At 37.1% G+C, this 23,055-nt stretch overlaps 1 protein-coding gene across 1 annotated transcript in view; it reads right to left on the reverse strand.

The window, feature by feature from the left end:
• SRPK1 (SRSF protein kinase 1) overlaps positions 1 to 23,055 on the reverse strand; it is an 84,868-nt gene that overhangs the window by 25,791 nt on the left and 36,022 nt on the right. The window contains 4 exon segments of the mRNA XM_023734131.1: positions 5,929 to 6,016; positions 7,841 to 7,928; positions 9,008 to 9,116; positions 10,237 to 10,355. Coding sequence (XP_023589899.1) covers positions 5,929 to 6,016; positions 7,841 to 7,928; positions 9,008 to 9,116; positions 10,237 to 10,355 — 404 coding nt within the window.

Below are 23,055 nucleotides of genomic sequence, written 5' to 3' on the forward strand. Positions count from 1 at the left end.
TCTGTGATATTTCCTTGGACTCGGGCAGACATGGCTCTGGCAGCATGGTTGTCCGTTTCCCACTTTTGTCCTTTTGAATATATGCCAAATAAAACTTTCTTTTTACTTTACTAAACTTTGTGATGCTTTTCCCCTACAACAACGTATAGTAATAACCTAGTGTCCAGACTTTTGTTTTAAATAAGACAAAAGAAAACCACTAAAAGAAACCTGAGCTTCTTGAGAAATGGCCAAATCCAGGGCTACTGAACAGGGAAAATACAAAGAGAACCTGGAACTGCTTGCTGTGCCAGCAAGTAAGAAAACATGTCAAGAGTAAATAGGAACCAGCTAAGAGGATGTCAGTGGCCAAACCTGAGACCATTCAACATCAAAATAGTGAATAGTGAAGTCGTGAGTTAACATTAATTAAAATTAGAAATAGGATGAGACCACACTGATAAATAAGTAAGTGGGGGAGAAGATGAGGGAAATGTCATCTTTAGAGAAGAAAGCCAAGTAATAAATATATGACAAAAACAGAAAAATGACCATTTTATAACCACCATAGTAATAAATGATTCATGTAAGAATCAATAAATACTAAAACCATTTAGTGAAAGACTGTTTGGGAAAAGGATCATCAGAGCCTCAGAGATTGTTTATTAATTACAAAAGGAAAGAGGTACTTTTACAACAGGGAGATCTGGAAGACACTGCCTTAATCAAGTGATCAAACTTATCACCACCGCTCGTGGGAAAAATTCACATCATGTGCCCTCTGATACAATACAATGAGAAGAACATCATCCATATAGTATTAAAAAAAACCAAACCCATTGCTGTCAGTCAGATTCTGACTCAAACCTGAATCTAACCATGAGGAAACAATCAGACAAACCCAAATTAAGGAACAAAGCAACTGGCCTGGTTTCCTTTTAAAAAAAAAGTGAATGTCATGAAAGGAACTAACCTACATTAAAGAAGACAGAATGGACATGACAACCTCAGGTAAATACAAATCAAAATGAAAATGAGACAGCATTTCAAACTCACTAGAATGGCCACAATAAAAGACTAACATTGCCAAATGTAGGTGAGGATGTGGAGCAATTAGAACTCTCATACAATGCTAGTGGAGGTGTGAAATGTTAAATCTCTCCGGAAAAATGACTGGCAATTTCTTAGAGTTAAACATATACCTAGGAACTTCTGCTTCTAGCAAAGATGGAGTAACAGGGTTTGGATTTACCTACCCTCTTGCCTGGAACAATAACAACAAAGCAAAGATAAAATTCATGAAACAACAGTTTTCAAAACCCACGACATCAGGCAATGAAGGCAATAATCCTGAAGAGAAGGGAAACAAATGACTCGAACCCTACAACTGTCCTCATCTTACTGCCTTGAGAGAGTCTCTAGGCTGAAGTTTGGGGTTGGGGGGAGGGGGGCAGTGAGGAGTAGGCCAGCAGTCTCCAGGTGAACAGATGGAGCTGAAAGTCTAGAGAGACCAAGGTAGCTAGAGTACATAGAACAAGGTAATGGAAATGAAAGAACTACAAAGGAGACACATGAAGATCTGGAGAAGGTCTCCTCAAGTATTCAGCAGAATACTAACCAGTACAAATGTGTGAGGACATTACCAGAGGTACAGGAAAACAGTCATCTGAAAGGAGGAGGGGACAATGTCCAACATTCACACAGGGCTGGGAACACTGCCTGCTCCCACCAAACAGACTGGAAAAATTCATAGTCATGGGGTATTGGGTAAAGATGCAGGAAAACATGACCCAAAATGAGTATAATCAATCATTCAGAACTGACCTAGAACTGACATAGATATTAGGATTGGCAGACAAAGATGTGAAATAGTTATAACTGTATTCCACACATTCAAAAAGAGACATGGAAGATATACAAAAATATGCTGGAGGGGATTAACGGCAGACTGAGACATGGCAGAAAAAGATTAGTGGAATTGAAGGCATAGCAATAAACTATCCAAAATGAAACACACAGAGGGGAAAATAATCTACAAACGAGCACCAGTAAGCTGTGGGATAACTTTCCAAACCAAACCCATTGCCACTGAGTTGATTCCAACCCATAGTGACCCTACAGGACAAAGCAGAACTGCCCCATAGGATTTCTAAGGCTGTAAATCTTTAAGGAAGCAGACTGCCACATCCTTGTCCCATGGAGTGGCAGGTGGATTTGAATTGCTAACCTTTCAGTCAGCAGCTGAGCACTTAACCACAGTGCCACCAGGGCTCCTTGGGATAACTTTAAGTGACCCAAAAAGGGGGGAATGAGGGGGAAGAAAGTGTGAAGTATCTGTTCTGTCTATTCAAAAGGCCTAAAAACAATGACCAATCCAGTAGCAATGTGCATCTCTAGTGTTTAGATTCTAGGCATCATTTCCTGCTAAAAATAATTAGGGCTCCTTAGAGAAATGGCTGATTCCAGGTTTCGGACAGGAAATGTACAAGATGAGTCTGAAGCATCTTTATATGCCAGATAATAAAAAAACTGTCAAAGACATCTGAGATGTAGCAAAAGAAAACAGGACCCAAGAAAAATAAAAATTATTCATAATAGCCAGAAATGGAATATTATTTAACAATAAAAAGGAATGAATTACAGTTTAGGCAATAATATGAATGAATTTCAAAAATTTGTTGAACAAAGAAGCCAGACACAGAAGAGTATATATTATATGGCTCCATTTACATGATGGCAAAATTAATCTATAAAAAATGAAAGGGAATGACTGGAAAGCTAAATCTGGGAGTCTGATGGGATAAAAGAATGGCGTATATCTTGATTTGGGAGACGGCTGCACTAGTGCATACTTTTGTCAAAACTCAAACCACTGATGAGGGGAAAATTTTCTTTACAGAAGTAACCCAGTTAATAAAGAAAAAGAATAAGAGTATCACAGTTTTGCAATTCTTGATAAATTAATGGAACTAAGCAATGATCACCAATGGCTGTAACATCACAAAAAGACCAGACTATCAGACATTATGATGCTAACAGAAGTACACACGACCATCTTGCAAACAAAACAAACCAAACACCAAACCTGAATCTAACCACCTATTAGATCTAGATCTAACTTCTAATTTACAGGAAATATGGGAGACAGAGGAACTTGCTGAATGTCACTACAAAGATGCAATTAGCAAACTCTGGACTGTGAGGAACTATGAACATAGAATCTAGCTTCTTCAAATAAACTGCATGAGGGAAGAACAGGATGGAGGAATCTACAGATTAAGAGATCCAAAAGGGCATTAGGGAGCTTTTTGGGGTGGAAATATTCTATACCATGACTACAGTGGTGATTATGTGACTGTAAACATTTATTAAAACTCATCAAAGTATACAATTAAAAGCAGTGCATTTTACTGTATATAAACTACACCTCAATAAGTCTGTCAAAAAAATTAAGAGATTTAAGAGACATATCAACAACTTGCAATGTACAGATCTTATGTAGATCCTGACTTAAATAAGAATAAACAAACTAAATGGAAAAAAAAAAAAAAAACAAGCAAGGCATCTGGAGAGAATGAAACACTTATAAGACACTTGATGACTAAAAAATTGTCCTAATTACTTCAGGTATAATAACTGCATCAAGATTATATTTTAAAAAAGTCCTTGCCTTTCAGAGGAGCCCCGGTGGCGCAGTGGTTAAGAGCTACCGCTGCTAACCAAAAGGTCAGCAGTTTGAATCCACTAGCCAATCCTTGGAAACCCTATGAGGCAGTTCTACTCTGTCCTATAGGGCGCTATGAGTCAGAATTGACTCGAGGCAACGAGTTTGGTTTTTGGTTTCTGTCTTTCAGAGATACATTCTGAAATAATTATGGATTAAATAGTATTTGTTACAAAATTATCAGGATGAATAGACAAAACAAGATTGGCTATGAGGTAATAACTCTTAAAATAAGTAGTGGGCATATGGGGATTTATTAAACTAGTCTACTTTTGTATATTTGAAACCACAGCAAGTTTTTTTAAAAATGCAGACTGCTTAAAAAAAAAAAAAAAAAAAAAAAAAAAAAAAAAAAATTTTTTTTAGCTTTTCTCTTATATCCTAGCTTCAATCTTCTTAACTTTTATTTTGAGAGAAGCATTAAAATTTGACAATTTTATGCTGTGTTAAATTGTAAGCAGTGATATAAAATTCTTGGGAAGACAGTGCAAAGAAAACCAAAAGGGTGGCATTTGAATACTGAGTAAGAACTATACTTAGGGTGTGTTATGAATAAGAAGAGTTAGCAAAAGAGGCAAAGTACATACTAGAAATAAAAAGTATCCTAAAGACATAGGTCACACAGGTGGCTAATAATGACACTCACTGGCTAATGTCAATATTATATATAGACCAGCTGTCCCTTCTTAATCACTCTTCACCCCTGCCATGGAAGCGGAAGGAACCAGTTTACATTGATGTCTACAGTAGTCATCTTTCTAGTACATTGTCCTTTCTATTTCAATACGAAAAATTACAGTGCTCCAGAGAAAAAGCAGGATGCCTAGAGACAAAGAAAAACAGGGTTGTATACCTCCATGCAGACATACCTGTGTTGTGAAAAGAGATGTGAGACAGGAGAATGACATAATCCATTAACCTTTAATACAGCACTGCGAGTTACCTCCTTTACAATCTCTAACAGCAGCACATAATGCAGTAGCCAAGACAACTGCGACAAGTAGGAGGAAGGGTGGAGAGAAATGGCTAAGGACAAAGGGAGAAAAGAAATTCAAATAATGACAAACATCACAAGACACAATAATAGGGAGACAGGATCTGATGGTCATCACGACTTCCAGTGTAGGTTTTTATATCTCGGAAGAGACTTTTTGTTAAACACAGACACACAGCGAGTAAGCCATCTACAAAGTGACCACAATAAGCATAAGATGTTTTTAAAATGCGATGAATGATTCTTACAGCAGTTTTCCTAAGAAATCCAGGGATCTGTGATCTGTACTTCTCCAAGCAATGACTTACAACTAACTTCAAATGACAGATGAAATAAGTTCACATTATCACCTGCTCTCCCTCCTTTCTCCTCCCCTCTTCAGGTTTCTCTCTGTTGAAATCTTTGCCCAGAGTCCACATGAAACTACAAAGCTGTATGCAGCCTGTCTCCTTAAAAAGAAAAGAAGGATTACCACTGGAACTAAAAATGCGTAGGAGAACATGTAGGCGAAGTAGAAACATGTTTTTCCTTATACATTTCTAAGTAATTTAAGAACAGGTTATTTTGGATTCTCCCATCTAAATGAGATTCTATTTCATCTTCTACTCTGAAAAATTTGATAGGCCTTTATAAACATGGTTGTTACAGCAACCTTTTAATTAGTGCACTATACAACTTTGATAGTAACTTGTGAAGACAAATCAGCTAAGGTTTATTTCAGCTCTAAAAAGTGGGTAAAAACACAAAACAAGTCAGTTTTTTCATTATGATAGAATGTAAACAACCGTACCTATTTAGGCTCTAAGCATAACCTACCTGCACGGCCTCTTCAGTGTTAAGGCCTGATGAATAACAAATAAAATCATGCCTTAGATTCTTGTGTAGCCTAGAATTTATCATGAAAAATTATTTCCCTTAAAATTTCTGCGCTAAATGACAAAGCTGACAGAACCTTTACTTAGTAACACAAGGTATTTTCTAAAAAAAAGTTTTTCTTTTGATTTCAATTTAATTTGCCTGAAAAGAAGAAAAAAGCTAAGCAATGCCCAGAAAAATCACACCTCAAGACAGACGTGATTCACATCTGTGTGTTCAGAAGTTTACAATAAAAGGTAATTTTATTATAGTTTGCCTGAGAAAAGAGACCAATACTATTTGCACAAATGTGGTTCCTTTCTTTGAGATAAAGTTATTACACGACTAATTTTCAAATAGGTTCATAAAAGGATACGGGTTCCATTAACTCCTGATATTTTAAAGTCATCTAGTAGTTGAACAACCATTTCTCTATTTGGATCATTAGGGTCTGAATTTCGAACCTACAGTGGGGAAGAGACAGTATTTAGAAAAGGGAAAGCATGGAAGTAAGACAAATGGTGGGGAAGGGGGTGCAGCTGAAGGTAATACCTGCAGCAAATACAACAGAGGATTAGTAACTCAAAGAAAGAGCTCATACAAACCTGTAAAGAGACACACTAAAATTTCAGTAGCACAATAGGTAAAGAACTTAAATAGACAGTTCACAAGAAGAAATACAACTAACAAGGACTAATTTTCTAATTCAACCATTTTGCTGCTCAAAGTGCTGCCTGGAGATTGAAAGCTGCTGGTTTCCAGGCCATGAAGAATTAAGGAGCTTTTATAGGATGCAAATCAACTGCAGCAATAACCACATTGTTTATTAAGCTGACAATTTTTTTTCCCCACAGAAAAACTTCCTCAATGAAGGAAGCAGTATGTTGATTTACTTTTTGGCACAAGCTCCGTATCTTGTCACAGACAGGCACTTTGAAAAGCACTGCCTTAGAACTCTCCTGGTCCAACACCCTCACTTTACAAATAAAAACCCTATAGCTCAGAAGAAATAAAATGATGACTCTGGGGACATACCAGGATAGAGGTGGGCCTAAACTCAGGTTTTCGAACTCTGAGTTAAGCTCCTTCTACCACACTGGCAGCTTCCTAATTTATAGGAGAATAGCAAAGAAACTCTTGATAAAATTTACCTAAGTTTCCAGGTGTACATGGAATTAATAAATACAGTATTTTTATACTACTTTTTTTTTTATAACATGTATCTATTTTAACATATAATAGATGTTAGATATTTGTTCTCACAATCTTTTTAACCATATAGTAGGAAAGAAAAACATGTATAGCGGTGCTACCTGGAACATAAAACATGCTCAATAAACATTTTCGTTTATTTGACGTGGTTTTTTTTTTTGGTTGGTTTGGTTTGGTGTGGAGGGGGAGGGGGGGAATCCTCATCACAGCCTATCACACCAGTTCCATACTACACGCACCAAATGTGCAAATATTATTGTTTCCTCTAGTTTTTTAAAGATAATGGACTTTACGGTCAAAATTATCCATGGTAAAAGTCTACCACTTGGCATTTTTGTTAATTCAATAAAACTTCAATTATAGGCATAACATAGTTTATAAAGAAAATGTTCTACATTCTACTTTGGTGAGTAGCGTCTCGGGTCTTAAAAGCCTGAGCGGCCATCTAAGATACTCCACTGGTCTCACCCCTTCAGGAACAAGCGAGAATGAAGAAAACTAAAGATACAAGGGAAAGATTAGTCCAAAGAACTAATGGACCACATCTACCATGGCCTCCACCAGACCGAGTCCACTACAACTAGATGGTGCCCAGCTACCACCATGGACTGCTCTGACAGGGATCACAACAAAGGGTCCTGGACAGAGCTGGAGAAAAATGTAGGACAAAATTCTAACTCACAAAAAAAGACCAGACTTACTGGCCTGACAGAGACCAGAGAAACCCTGAGAGTATGGCCCCTGGACACCCTTTTAGCTCAGTAATGAAGTAACTCCTGAGGTTCACCCTTCAGCCAAAGATTAGACAGCCCCATAAAACAAAACAAGACTAAAGAGGCACAACAGCCCAGGGACAAGGACTAGAAGGCAAGAAGGGACAGAAAAGCTGGTAATAGGGAAACCAAGGTTGAGAAGAGAGAACGTTGACATTTTGTGGGGTTGTTAACCACTGTCATAAAACGTGTGTACTATTTAATGAGAAACTAGTTTGTACTGTAAACCTTCATCCAAAGTACTATAAAAAAACCACTTCATTTATAATGCTTTGCAGGTTACACATGTGATCTAATACTCACTGACTTCAGCAACCGGATTTCATCTAGTGCCGTTTCGGTATAATGTTCAGCACTTTTAACTACTTTCATTGCCACAAACTTCTTCCCTCTATGAAACAAACATAGGCAATTAAGAGTAAATATCCTACTCTTACTTTAGGAAGCTAAGATTTAGCTCTAACTGGCAGATGACACTCACTGGCTAACATTGATAATATTATATACAGACCAGCTGTCCCTTCTTAGTTACTCTCCTCCCCCTGCAATGGAAGCAGGATGAACTAGTACAAATACTGATTTTCTGTTTCCCTGTACATGAACATAGGTTACTTCTATGCGATTACTGTACCCATTAACAGTACTCACTAGCCAGATCTGAGTCACAGGAAGAAAATCTGTTCTCAGATAATGTCAGTCACCTAACATTTTCTCTAAGTTAAAATCTATCCTCCAAATGTCTCCCTGAATCCCAAGTGACAACCATGAAATGGGGATAAATAAAGTATAGAAACATGAATTAGAAATGTCCTGTATACTTGTATGGTAAAAGCTAAAACGTTAAAAGCTATAATACTTTCTTATAAGAAGCCAGAAGAAATATTTGGATGAAAACAAAATGACAAAAATCATAAAAATCAAATGATAAAAAGTGAAGGGCATATACAGCAATTACTGTCTCATTAAAGACAAACCATACACTTATAGATAAACATTCAGTGTTAAAGAGGTATTTTTACTGTCTGTGATTTTTATATGAGAAAAACTTCTAGACTGCATGGCTGAGAAAATCTGTTATGAAAATAGAAGAAAATAATTTCATAAAGCCTGGTGTAGGAAATTATCTAAAAACTTAACTCTACTCCAGCGAAAAAGACATCTATTAATTTACACATCATGCCTCCACTGAATATTTGTAATGCTTTGAACTAGTTCCAAAGGCTTTACTGATATTAATTTAATCAATTTCTTGTCTCTAAGGTAGAGGAGCAGATATATACAACTGATTCTTCATGAGAGGAAAGTGATTTGCCCAAGAACTTAAAGATTATCATCACGAATACAATTCTGATCATGAAGTCAGTCTAAAGCTAGACTGCAGTCCAAATCATTTCTGGAAAAAAAATCAGACAAAAACATTCAGGCATCACCTAAACAAATTATTTTGCAGAACTACCAACTAAAACTTACTGAATGTCCCATGACAACCACACTGTTGAAAAGTGTCCCCAACCCAGTTTTCGGATCACATGATATCTGCCATTGAATAGGTCTCCAATTTTCACAAGATGATAACCTCCTAGAAGAAATAATGGGAGGAAAATATGGCTTTAATGAGAAGAAGCAGGATAAGAAACTGTTACTATTTAAATGATGAACAGTAAGGAAGGGTATCTTACGTCCCGTTTTTTTTAACATCTATACACCGTTTATCCATTAAACACTGTTTCTTCTATATAATCAATTCAACAAAGAAAATGTTAACAGCCCAATCAGTCACACAGTATTACTGAGCTCATTAAAAAAAAAAAAAAAAAATTAGTAGTAAGACTATTTACACTGAGCCAGTGATGCTCTGTAGAACAGCAAGGTACTTTCAGAAATGTCATCCTCAAAGGTCATGTATCACAATATTCTTGCCCCTCAATAATCCAACAGATTTATCTAAACACAAAAAATCTATTTATAGTTGCAATCTCAGGTTGTTTTTTATAAGGGAGATTAACAAATTTCTATTTATTTAGCTAAAAAAAGAGAAAGAACACAGGAGGATTTGCTTCTCCAAATCCAATCAAAATAAGTAAGTCCTTATAAGGCTACCAACAGTAGCAGGAATCAAGGTATTTTAACACCAATCTTTGCCTGCTGAGGATCAGGACCAGGTTCTTCTTAGAGATAGCACAGTATGTTTTGTTGTAAGTTCCTAACCAAGGATCCTAGCAAGTCTCACAAAGAAATAGAAAAGATAGCAGGTAACTTTATGACTCAGTTTAAATATCTGTAATTCCAGTTTGATTACCTTAGCAACTAACTCTCTGAGAAAAAAGTAATGAGAAGGCATTTTATTTTTTTAAATCTACACACCAAAATGTCACCATTGCCTACTTCTGGGTAATACAGCATTACAAATGGTTTTCATTTTCTTCTTTTTGCTTAATGTATATCTGAAGTTTTTAAGATAAATATACATTACCATTTTTTAAGACTAAAAAAGGTAAAGACAAATTTAATCTAAAACTAGGCTTTAATAAATTCAGTCCAACTAAGAGCAAATACTATTTCCTGTATCTTAGAGAGCAGAAAGCAACAAACAGAAAGTATCAAAACTGTGCTTACACTGATAGGCCAAACATCCAAATGACAAATTTGCAAGTAGATGGATCATGTCTTACTTAGTATTGCCTTACAGAAAGCCTTACCTTTACAATAATCATTGGGATCCTCCTGCTCATCATCATCGGATCCCAGGATCTCTTCTTCTTGCTCTGGTAGATCACTCTCAGAGTGGGGAGCAGAACCTCGGTGCTGAGTTTCAGATCTAAGAAATTATACAAAAATGTTCATTCCATATGGACAGAGGAAAATAGGACTTTTAGAAAATGTCACTATCAATTCTACCCCCCCTTCTCCCGAAACTTCAGATCATATAGATGGAATACTATCTAGTGGCAGCCTAGGAAAACATCAGCTATAGCTTTACCTCACATTAGGAAAACAAAAACAAAAAAACCAAACCCACTACTGTCGAGTCGATTCTAACTCATAGTGACCCTACAAGACAGAGTAGAACTGCCCCATAGGGTTTCCAAGGGGTGGCTGGTGGATTCAAACTGCTGTCCTTTTGGAGAGCAGCCGAATGCTTAACCACTGCGCCACCGGGCTCCAGTTACGTTAGGAAAGGACCACTTTATAAAAAGTCAGTATACGATGATTAAATAAAACCTGAAAAATACATAAAAATACAAAGGGAAAAAATTACATGAATCACAATATCCAAACAGAATCATTGATAAAACCTGGATACCTTCCACTATTTTTTTGTATCTTTATAAAAATACTTATCTGTAATTATATACTATATAAACAAATTTGTATCCTGATTTTCCAATTATGTTGTAAGTTTTTTCCCCACATTCCTATGCAATCTCTTAAATCTTACATGTTTCCCTTAAAAGTATCCCCACTTACTTTGGCACATTCTCCTCAGCTGGACATTTAACTGGTTTGTAATTTTTCACATCTAAAAATAAAGCTGTTAGGTATTTTTGCATAATCCTTATTCTGTATTTAAAATTATTTCCCTGTTAGGAATAGAAATACTTTACCCACTTATAAAAATAACACGTTAAATGCAGAAAATTTTAAAAATACTTAATTTTAAAATACATATACCCGTAATCTGAACCACTATTAATATTTTGTAGTATTTACTTCTAGTCTGTGGCCATGAACATTTTTGTTGTTGTTGTTAGGTGCCGTTGAGTCAGCTCCTACTTATAGCGACCCTATGTACATTTTTAACATTTTTAAAGAGTGTCATATAGTATGACTGCTTTCCAAAAGGGTTGTACTGAGTTATATATCTCCACTAGCCATACATGGGCTTCCAGCATTTAAGAATTACTAAGTTCAGAAAGTAGCTTTTTTGACAGGTATAATGATTAACAGTATTAATGATTTAGTGATTCCATTTTCCACGTCATCAATTAATTATACCATAATTTTTGTACACTGAGAAGTTCAGGAGGCAGAAAGTCCTGGATTTGCATTCAGGTTCTAACACTTACTAGCTAGCTGCCTGCCTTATTGAGAGCTTTAAGCAGAAGCAACAAGGTACGTAGCATTCCTTTCAATAGTTGTTGTGTGCTGTCACGTCGATTCCGACTCACAGCGACCCTATAGGACAGAGGAAAAGTGCCCCACAGAATTTCCAAGAAGTGCCTGGTGGATTCAAACTGCTGACCTTTGGGTTAGCAGCCGTAGCACTTAACCACTACACCCCCAGGGTTAACAGTAGTTGCAGGAAAAGGAATTTTACATTCCATTTTTTTCAGTATCTATTTACCTTTTTATCAAACTGTTTCTTCAAAAGTTTCAATTTAACAGAAGAAAAATTTATTAGCAAACCAGTTACACGGTATTACTGGGCTGATGAGATGTAAGACTATCTTGGTGACTATAACTAATGATTTAGATTTTTGGTGGCCATTCCAACCTGCCTTAATTCTTTGTATGATTTTTCACCCCCAGGATATACAAAAGAACATCATGTTTGGCAAAGTAGAGGGTCAATGAAAACTAGGGAAACCCTCAATGAGATGGACTGACATAATAGCCACAAAAATGGACTCAGAAGTACCAATGATCATGAAGATGGCACAGGACCAGGCAACGTTTCGTTCTGTTATATGTAAGGTCACCATGAGTCAGAGTTGACTCAATGGCAACTAAAACAAGTACTTATAAAAGTAGTTATAAAACTGCATGAGTCAATGTGTTCATTCTAAGTGAAAACAAGTCTTTGGGAAACTTATTTAGTATGGAATTACCTGGCCCATTTTCCCAAACAGAAATAATGAATGTGCCTGAATGCACAACAACATTCCCAAATTTGAAATTAAGATAGAATTCTAAAACAGATTCTCTGATTTCAAACTTAATGACAGCATGTTGTTGCCTTTTACACTTAACTATGATATCAGGAACTCCAATCACAAAATTGTGAAAAGCAGTGAAATACAAGTACTGAAAGCCAAATATGTAATGCTGGAATATTAAAATTCCACAACTATCATGGAATTAGTTATGTTAAAAAAGTTTTTTTTTAAAGATTCAAGCTATTTTTGGAAGCACATACACTTGTAAAATGTTGAGTTATAAAACTGAACACAACTAAGTATCTCTCCCAGTGAAAGGATTCAGGACTGAAATATAAATCACACGTCACAAAGTGAAACACAAGTCCGTATTGGTGCCAAAGAAAATCTTTTTTAACCTAAGTCAATGGAGAAATAGATCACCAAGAGGAGGGAAGGGGAGAGTCCTATTTTTCAACATTTTTAATTTCAAATTTTAAATACATACTTCATGTCATAAGTTTCTGTGCATTGCTTCAGCTTACACTACTGTTCAGTCATCTCTGTCCCGTGTGGTGTCCTCCTGTTTCCTCAATCCCATAGTCTTCCTTTCTCTTTACTTCTTCATTGTCATATTGCACATTTATCAGTAACTTCTAAAGAACAAGTACATGGGAGGTAAATTTATCCAGCTCTCTCATATCTTTATTTTATCTTTATCTTTGGCTGCCAGTCTGAGTATAAAATAAATTGCTCTGTTGTTTACTAGCTTGCCATGCTGCTGCTGATAAACACAATCAATGCCTTCCGATTCCTGATTCTCAAAATGGGGCTTGTTTTTTTCTTTCTTGGGGTTTTTTTTAAGGATCTTATCTGTCCTCATGTTCAAAAACTTTCTGAATGAGCTTTTAAAAAATCCATTTTGCTAAGTACTTTGTGTGCCCTTGCAAACTAAAAAAAAACTAAAGAACTCAAAGTTCTGGGGATATTTCCTGCATTTCACTGAAATTTTAATTCCCTTCATTTTGTCTACTCTGGAGCTTGTTTCCCTCCTTCCCCCAGATACTGGACCCTGTGGCCTGCTCCAAGGAGTGCTGGTGGCGTAGTAGTTAAGCACCTGGCTGCTGACCGAAAGGCTGGCAGTTCGAACCCACCAGCCGCTCCTAGGAAGAAAGATGTGGCAGTCCGCTTCCATAAAGATTTATAGCCTTAGAAACCCCCTGGGGCAGTTCTACTCTGTCCTATAGGGTTGCTATGAGTAGAAATTGACTCTATGGCAATGGGTTTGGGTTTTTGTTTTTTTTTTTTTCTGCCTGCTCCATTTAATTATATCTTTTCTCGAACTTTCACTTTAGTTTTTTTCTATTTTCCAGATTTATCTTCCTTTTTAAGTTTCTACCATATTTTCAATTTCCCACACATTTTTGCTCTTGAACATGCCTTTTTTTTTTTTACAGACTCCTGTGTTGTTGTTTCAATGATGCACGATCTTCTCTTGAGGATACAATTTATAGTTCTAAGTTTCCTTCTGATTCTTGCATTGTCTTGGCTTTCTCAAACTGTCCATGCTCTTTACTAATGCATCACTTTAAATATGATGTCAGTCGAGGGACATCAGACAATTGAGAAAAAGCCTCTGTCATAAAAAGACAAAAACCAAAAACAGAAAAGAGAAATTTGAGGAAACAGAGACAGTTACTATTAGATCTCCAAGTAATGAGAAAGGTAAATAAGATGATGTGAGAAAAGGATTCAAGGTCACTGTAACTTTGATGGGTATTAAAAGAAAGTTTACCAGATCTTCTCAAGGAGTTAGTATATTTTTTTAAAATGACATAGAAAGAATTTTCAGCTAATTAACATTAGAAACTAAATATCACTCTTTCTAAAACATAAAAGGAGAGTTCTAAAATTGTGTTTTTAAACTCTTCGTATCTAATCCATGTCTCAAGTATTTGCTATTCATGTTAAAACAAAATTTTTTATATATATATACACATATATACACATATATACACATATATATACATATATACACATATATATACATATATATATATACACATACATATATATATATACATGTTCTCAAAGTATATAAAATTTAACCCAATGGATCTTTGAAACCTGTATTACAAACTGAAATGAACAACAGGTCAAAGTTTAATAATGGTTTGCTTTCAAAGGAATCAAACGCCTCTGAAACCTGATCAAAACACCAGTAGTATAAGAAATAGTAATCTACTCAGCTAAAGTACACAATAGAGCAAAAGCAAAAACCTGGGAGGAAGACAGAAAGAGAAAAGAGGTAGAGAAGCTTGCCAGTTTTGCTCTTATAATTTTCTAGCTGGACTTGACACAGACATCCTAGAAAGTTAACAGAGAGATGATAAAAGCCAAATCAGTTGGAGTGCTTCCTCTTATCTCTAAGGTCTCTTTTAACTCAGATTCCATTCTTGGTATAATCCTCATTTCTAACCCTGCTTCACCCCAACCACCAAAATAAACAGTAAAATGAAAGTATCAAACAAAAATTTACTAAGAGCCTTTTGTGGGTGGATACTATATATTCACAATCACCATAAAAAATATGCTATTTATGAGTTTTCACTTAAACGTTTCATGAATCTACATACACAAATTAACTATGTGAGTCACTCCCCAGCCCCTTTTTAAAGAAAACTTCACTAAATTGGTTTTATAACCGAATAATGGATTGGGTTTTAAAAACACTGACCTGGTAATTCTTTTTTAAAAAACATCTTTATTGAGATATAATTCACCCATTTAACACTCATTATATACACATACATTCACCCATTTAAAGCCTACAATTCACTGGTTTTAGAGTTGTGCAATCTCACCACCATCTAAGCTTAGATAATTTTCATTGTCCCCCTCCCCACACAAAAAAAACAAACAACCCAAACCCAGTGGCAGTCACTAGTCATTATCCCCTCCCTCCAGTCCCTGGAAACCAATAATCTACTTTCTGTCTATGAATGTGCCTATTCTCGACATTTTATATAAATAAAATCATCAATATGTAGTCTTTTATGACTGACTTATTTCACTTAGCATAATGTTATTAAAATCCACCCATACTGTAGTATGCAACAGTACTTCATTCCTTTTTACGGCTGAATAATATTCCATTGTACTGATATACCACATTCTGTTTACCAACCCAGCAGCTGACAGAACAGACATTCAGGTTGTTTCCATTTTTTGGCTATGACTCATGTTGCTAAGAACACTCCAAAAGAAACAGCTGTGGTCATGCTCATAGCAGCATTGTCTGTAATAACCCACAGCTGGAAAAACCTAAATATCCATCAACAGGAGAATGGGTAAGTACTTTATGGTATTATACAGTGAAACATTATACCCAATAGTGAAAATGAATGGGACATATGTATCAGCCATGAAGGAATCTCACAACCATAAGACAATGAAAATAGCAAGCTGCAGAATATATACAGCATACCACGTAAACCAAATTAAAAAACATACAAAATTTTATCATCTGCTGTTCAGGTATGGCCAATATACAGTTAAAATATAAACAAATACAGAACAAATTCAGTATAATGATTAATTCTATAGAGAAACTATAGATGAAGAAGGGGTAGTACACATGGGACATAAGCTATATGGTAATGTTTTACTTCTTAAGCTGGTAGGAGCTATTTAAGTGTTTTTCATATTTTTTATTCTTCCTTTTTTTTGTATATTCTCAATCATTTCATTAAAAAATACTGGCTATGACTGGTTTCAGGTCCAAGCAGGAAACCAACACATGGCTGGCTGACTTGTTGAGATTTTGCTAAAACCACATCCCACACTTGGAATTTTATTGACCTTATCCATCAAGTTATTGGAAATAGTGCTTCTCTGAGGTTAATCAGGCACTTATCATAAAATGTAATTAGGATGCAGGTGATGTACAGCATGTTTTGATTCATGAACAAATTTGTACCTGCACAAAAACTTTCTATAGTTAACTTATATCTCTGCTTGTTTTATGGGGAAATCAACAAACAAGCTTGATCTAAACGGATGTATTTATAACTCTGTATCCATTCTTTCCAAACACATCCTAAGAAGACCTCAAAAATGAGCATATAGAATAAAATGAAAATATCTAAACGGTTCTTGATTTAAAAAGGAAATAAAATTTTAAAATTTCTAAGTGTTTAGAAATGAGTGTCATGTCAAAATCTGTGTACTGTGCTCAGTTTTACTTAAAGGAAAACACACAGTTTAAAAAAATAGAAAAAAAGCTGTTGTTAAATGAATAAGGAGAAAGAAATTAAAATAGAAGCAAGGAATAAAAATAAAAGAACTCCAAGTCAAGAGCTGATTCTTTGAAAAAAGATCAATAAAAGACAAACCTTTAGCAAAAAATAAATAAATCTACAAGGATATAATACAGTCATAGACATTAAAAGACTGAAGATACGAGGCAGAGCCAAGATGGGGGACTAGTCAGATGCACTAAGTCATCTGCTGTAACAAAGACCCAAAAAAACAAGTAAAACAGATACAGACATCAATCCTAGAACCCTGAACCTTAAATTAAGGGATAAACTATTAGATCGGAAGTTACTAAAGAGAAGAAACTGGTAGAAAACGGGGAAAGAACAGAGATACAGAGGGGAGGTTCCCAGCCAAACCACATGACTCAGCGTGGCCATCTTGGAATAAAACCAACAACCCCGCATGCAGAAAGGCAGCTCCAAGGAATTCCCAATAGGAGGTAAAGGTATGATATGGTCACACCCAGGTCAAAGTAAGACCATGTTTGCTAGCTGCAACTCAAGGAGAAATCCAGACTCTCACCCAGTAACCACAGGAGCACAGTCCTACATCTCCCCACCCTCTAGAAAACAGCAGCTATAACCGCCCCATCCCAGCAAGCCCGACTGCTGGGATCCACAGTAACAACCCACTCTATAGCCCTCTTCCATCTAACCTCCTCTGCTCCTGCCTCTGCTCCCCCTCCCACCTCTCTCCTCCACCCCGCCGGCCACAGTCGCAAGGGCACCTGGCCCAGACCCCAGGCCCTTCCGTGCCAGCTGCAGATGCCAACCACCGTCCACCGTAGCCCCAAGGGGACCCGGCCCAGACCCCAGGCCCCTTCCTCACTGTCCCCAGACTGCCCCCTGCTGCCCACAGTGGCTCCAAGGAGACCCAGGCTAGACCTCGGACTCCTCCCCGCCCACCACCACAGCCCCTGCTGCAGCCCCTGGCCCATTTCACGTTGCAGAAAAATGACCCATCTTTGCCCCTTTCCCGCCACTGGATCTGCCCTGTTGTACCACAGCTGAGCGACCAGCCCTGCACAACCAGACAAGGTGGTGAGAACTATCGTGCCCATAGACAAGCAAGCAACAAGGAATGCCCGGCCAACCTGCACCAGACGTAACAAAACAAAACAGCAGGACGAAACAAACCTACAATCAATAAATAAAACAATACATGAACGTCTTGGAGATAACAAACAATATCAAAACTTATTAAAAAAACGATAAGATGGCACCAGCAAGTGACCAGAAAAAACACCAGCTGACCATCCAGCAGAAGAAAAAGCACTGGAACTACTTGATAGGGAATTAAAAAGTCTAATATTCAAGGTTCTCCAAGAGATTAGGAAAGTGATCAAGGACAACACAAACAAAACCATGGAAAACACAGACAAAACCAACCAAAACATAGCCAAAAATCAAGGAAAACACACACAAAGCAACAGAAAAAGAATTCAGGAAATTAATACAAAAACAAAATGTCAAAATAAATAAACAATTAGAAATCATACAAAAAGGCAATTAGAAATCCAAAAGATAAACAAAATTTCAGAAATGGGCAATGCAACAGAAGGTTTTAGGAGCAAATTTGAAACAATGGAAGACAGAATCAGAGAAATTGAAGACAATTTCAAGGATGTCACTTTAAGGAAAAATCAGAGAAAAGAATGCAGAAAACCTAAGAACTATGTGGAATACGATCAAGAGCAAAAATCTGCATGTGGTCAGAATTCCAGAACAGGGGGAGAAAATAAAAAACAAAGAAAAATCACTGAAGATTTGTTGACAGAAAACATCCATAATAACATGAAAGATGAAAAGCTGACCATCAAAGAAGCTCAATAAAGCCCATATAAAAGAGCGTCACCAAGACATATCATAATCACTTACAAAAACCAAAAACAAAGAAACTACCGAGAGCAGCTAGAGAAAAATGAAAAGTCACATAAAAAGGGGAAACAATAAGACTAAGCTCTGATTACTCGGCAGAAACCATGCAGGCAAGAAGACAATGGGATGACATATATGAAACCGTCAAAGAAAAAACTGCCAAACAATAATATGTCCTGCAAAACTCTCTCTCAAATATGATGGCAAAATGAGGAAATTTCCAGATAAACAGAAATAAAGAGAATTGGTAAAAACCAAACCAAACTTACAAAAATTATCAAACAGAGTCCTTTGGTTAGAGAGCCAACAATATCAGACAGCAACCTGAATCCAGGACACAGGTCAGTATCAGCCAAATACTGACCTAGGTAATGAACTGTCAAGGAGAAAACAAAACTAAAACAGTCAAAACAGGAAACTAGAGACATCAATCTGTAAATGATGATAACATTAGAACAATAAAAGGGGGAATACACAGTGTAGGTATAGAACTTTCAAACAGAGAGGAAGTCAAGGTGATATCAAGTAATAAAACACTGGTTCAAACATAGGAAGATAAGGGTAAATTTCAAGGTAACCACAAATAAAAAACGTGACCCATTAATATACCGTCTACAAGAGACACACCTTAGAAACAAAGAAACAAATATATTAAAAAATCAAAGGATGGAAAAAAATACATCAAGGAAACAGCAACCAAAAAAGAGCAGGACTAGCAATATTAATCTCAGATAAAATAAACTTTAAAGGCAAAACCCACCATAAAAGACAAGAATAACACTACATAATAATTAAAGGGACAACCCACCAGGCTGGCATAACCATAATAAATATCTATGTACCCAATGACAGGGCTCCAAAACACACAGAACAAACTTTCAACAGCAATGAAAAGAGAATTTGACAGTTGCACAGTAATAATAGTATGAAACTTCAACATACCACTGTCAGTAAAGGACAGAACATCTAGAAAGAAACTCAGCAAAGATACCGAAGATCTAAAGTCTACAATCAACCATCTTGGCCTCAAAGACATATATAGAACACTCCATCCAACAGCAGCAAAGTATACACTCCTTTCCAATGCACATGGAACATTCTCAAGAACAGACCAAATCTTTAACCACAAAGCAACCTTCAACAAAATCCAAAACACTTCAGATAATACAAAGCATCTTTTCTGATAATACCAAAACACTGAGATAATACAAAGTATCTTCTCTGATAACAATATTATAAAAAATAACATGAAGAGCAAGGGAAAAAACTCAAAATACATAGAAACTGAATAAGAACTAGCTTAAAAACCACTGGGTGATAGAAGAAATGAAAGATGGAATCAAAAAATTTCTAGAATCAAATGAGAATGAAAACACATCATACTAAAACCTTTGGGACACAGCAAAGGCAGTACTCAGAGGTCGATTTATAGCAATGGGCGCACACATCAAAAAAGAAGGGACAAAAATCAAAATGTTAGCCCTACAACTCAAACAAACAGAAAGAGAACCACCACCAGAAGAAACGAAATAATAAAGATCAGAGCAGAAATAAATGAAATAGAGAACAGAAAAACAAAATAATCAACAAAACCAAAAGTTGGTTCTTTGAAAAGACCAACAAAATCGACAAATCTTTGGCCAAACTGACAAAAGAAAAACCGGCGAGGAAGCAAATAACCCTAATAAGAAATAAAACGAGGGATGAAAAACAGACCCAACTGAAATAAAAAGAATCATAACAGAGTACTACCAAGAACTGTACTTCAACAAATTTGAAAACCTAGAGGAAATGGACAAATTTCTAGAAACACACCATCTACCTAAACTAAGACAAACTGAGGTAGAAAATCTGAACAGATCCATAACACGAGAAGATACTGAAAAGGTTAAAAAAAACTCCCACAAAGAAGAGTCCTGCCACAAAAGGCTTCACTGGAGAATTCTACCAAATATTCAGAGAAAAGCTCACACTAGTACTACTCCGACTATTTCAGAACGTAGGAAAGGAAGTTACACTTCCGAATTCATTCTATGAAGCCAGCATAACCCTGATGCCGAAAACAGGCAAAGACACCACAAAAAAAGAAAATTACAGATCGATATCTCTCATGAATATAGATGCAAAAATTCTCAACAAATTTCTAGCCAACAGAATTTAGCACCATATTAAAAAAAAATAGAGGCGGCCAGGGCTGAGTTGGTGGAGTACTCAGATGCTTCCAGTAGACCCTATTACAATAAAGACCCCAAAAAAAAACAAGTGATTCGATTATATATGGCAATCTGGGAGCCCTGGACATCAAAAGCAGAGTTGAGGAACTGGACAGAGTGCCAGGGGGAGGGAGAGACAGTGCAGAAGCAGCGAGGAGGTGCCAGACCTGACCTGGCAAAAGCCTGAGCCCTTCAGGCCTGAGCAGCTCATGGGTGAGTGGTGAGGCAGGCAACCGGAGGTGCTCAAGAGCTGTATTTTCAGCACCAAGAGAAACCTAACGCCAGAGAGTCCACATGGCCACCCAGAACCAGTGAGAAACAGCCCTCATCAACAAAAGGTAACTACTTGCATACGGCTTACCACACAGATCAAAAACACCCCCCTTAGGGGAAAACATCCTTCCAATTTACCTCCCCGCTACCTGCTGTACACTGGGTCCCGGACCAGCTTCAGCAATTGCCGAGTCCCCTGGATCAGAAGTAGGATCCGTCACAGACCCGGAGCCATTCTCCCTGTCTTGGAGAGTGAACAAATTCACAAACAGGGGAAAAAATAAACTGCTGGCTCCACTAAGCCAGGAACCCAGGGTAGGCACAGCTCCTTTGGGTAGGAACAGGCATAAGTGATCCACGGACTTTGAGTGCCTTTCCCCCTGCACAGACTTGTGCGGGCCCATCTCAAAAGCGCAGACCCTCATTATCGCAGTACAACAGGGTATATACTGGAATTCTTAACTTCAAATGTTTCAGCTGTAAAGTGGCAGACTCTTGACATCTGACACTGCTCTACCCATTAAGGAGGGTCTTCACCTACCCACATCAGGGGCCTAAGAACTGGTGGCTCCACCCACACCACCTAGCCACCTGTGATAGGAGCCCAAGAATAAGAGGTGCCACCCAGTCCTTACAGCCAACAGCATTAGGAGCTAATAGTCTGGCTGCAAAACCCACCTACCTATGCACTCTAGGGAACAGGGACACGCCTTACTCTTGGACAATCCGGAGCAGCCTTCAGCCCCTTGCCTTGCTCAGGGTGTGTCCCCCTGCTGCAGCCAGATGCCTGTGCCTATACCAATCACCCATGCCTGTCTAGGACTGTAAGTGACAGCCTACACTACACACTTGGTGGCTATCTACCTAGGCACCTGAGCTGAATCCATAAAGGAGGAGTGGGAGGACTCCTGAGCTCACATACCTAGTAACAAATCTAACCAACTACTGACAATACATTAGAATTTCAAAGGTGCCAATAATCAAACTAGCTCATACGAACAGCCTATTTCGGCATATCAAAACAAAACAAGAAGCTAGGACACAGTGAGCAAAAATAAAATAAATAAATATAATGACTTACTGACAGCTCAGAGACAACAGTCAATATCAAATCACATAAAGAGGCAATCCATTTTGGCTTCAGCAAGCTCTCAAAGAATCTAGAAATTTTCCAGAGAAGGAAAATGTCTTGGAATTACCGGAGGCTGAATACAGAAGATTAATATACAGAACTGTTCAAGAAATTAATAAGAAAATTAAGGAAAATGCAGAACATACAATAAAGGAAATTAAAAATATTAAGAGAAAACCGTAATGATAACTTTAACAGGCTGTAAGAGTCCATACAGTGACAGCAATCAGAAATACAGAAGATTAACAATAAAACTTCAGAATTAGATGACCCAACAGAAAATCAGAGAAGCAGAATTGAGGCAATGGAAGTCAGAATTAGTGAGATGGAAGATAAAGCACTTGACACCAACTTATTTGAGGAAATGTCAGATAAAAGGATTTAAAAAAATGAAGAAATCCTAAGAATTATGTGGGACTCTATCAAGAAGAATAACCTATGAGAGTCTGGAGTACCAGAACAGGGGGGGATAAAAGAAAATACAGAAGGAATTGTTGAAGATTTGTTGGCAGAAAACTTCCCTCATATCATGAAAGATATCAAGATATCTATCCAAGCTGCTGATCGAACCCCACATAAGGTAGATCCCAAAAGAAACTCACCAAGACGTATTATAATCAAACTTGCCAAAACCAAAGATAAAGGGAGAATTTTAACAGTGGCTAGGGATAAACGAAAAGTCATCTACAAAGGAAAGTCAATAAGAATAAGCTCAGACTACTCAGCACAAACTGTGCAGGTAAGAAGGCAATGGGATGACATATACAAAACCTTGAAGGAAAAAAACTGCCAGCCAACAACTATATATCCAGGAAACTGTCTATCAAATATGATGGTGAAATAAGGG

Source organism: Trichechus manatus, unplaced genomic scaffold (genome assembly GCF_000243295.1).
Source record: "Trichechus manatus latirostris isolate Lorelei unplaced genomic scaffold, TriManLat1.0 scaffold00065, whole genome shotgun sequence".
NCBI lineage: Eukaryota > Metazoa > Chordata > Mammalia > Sirenia > Trichechidae > Trichechus > Trichechus manatus.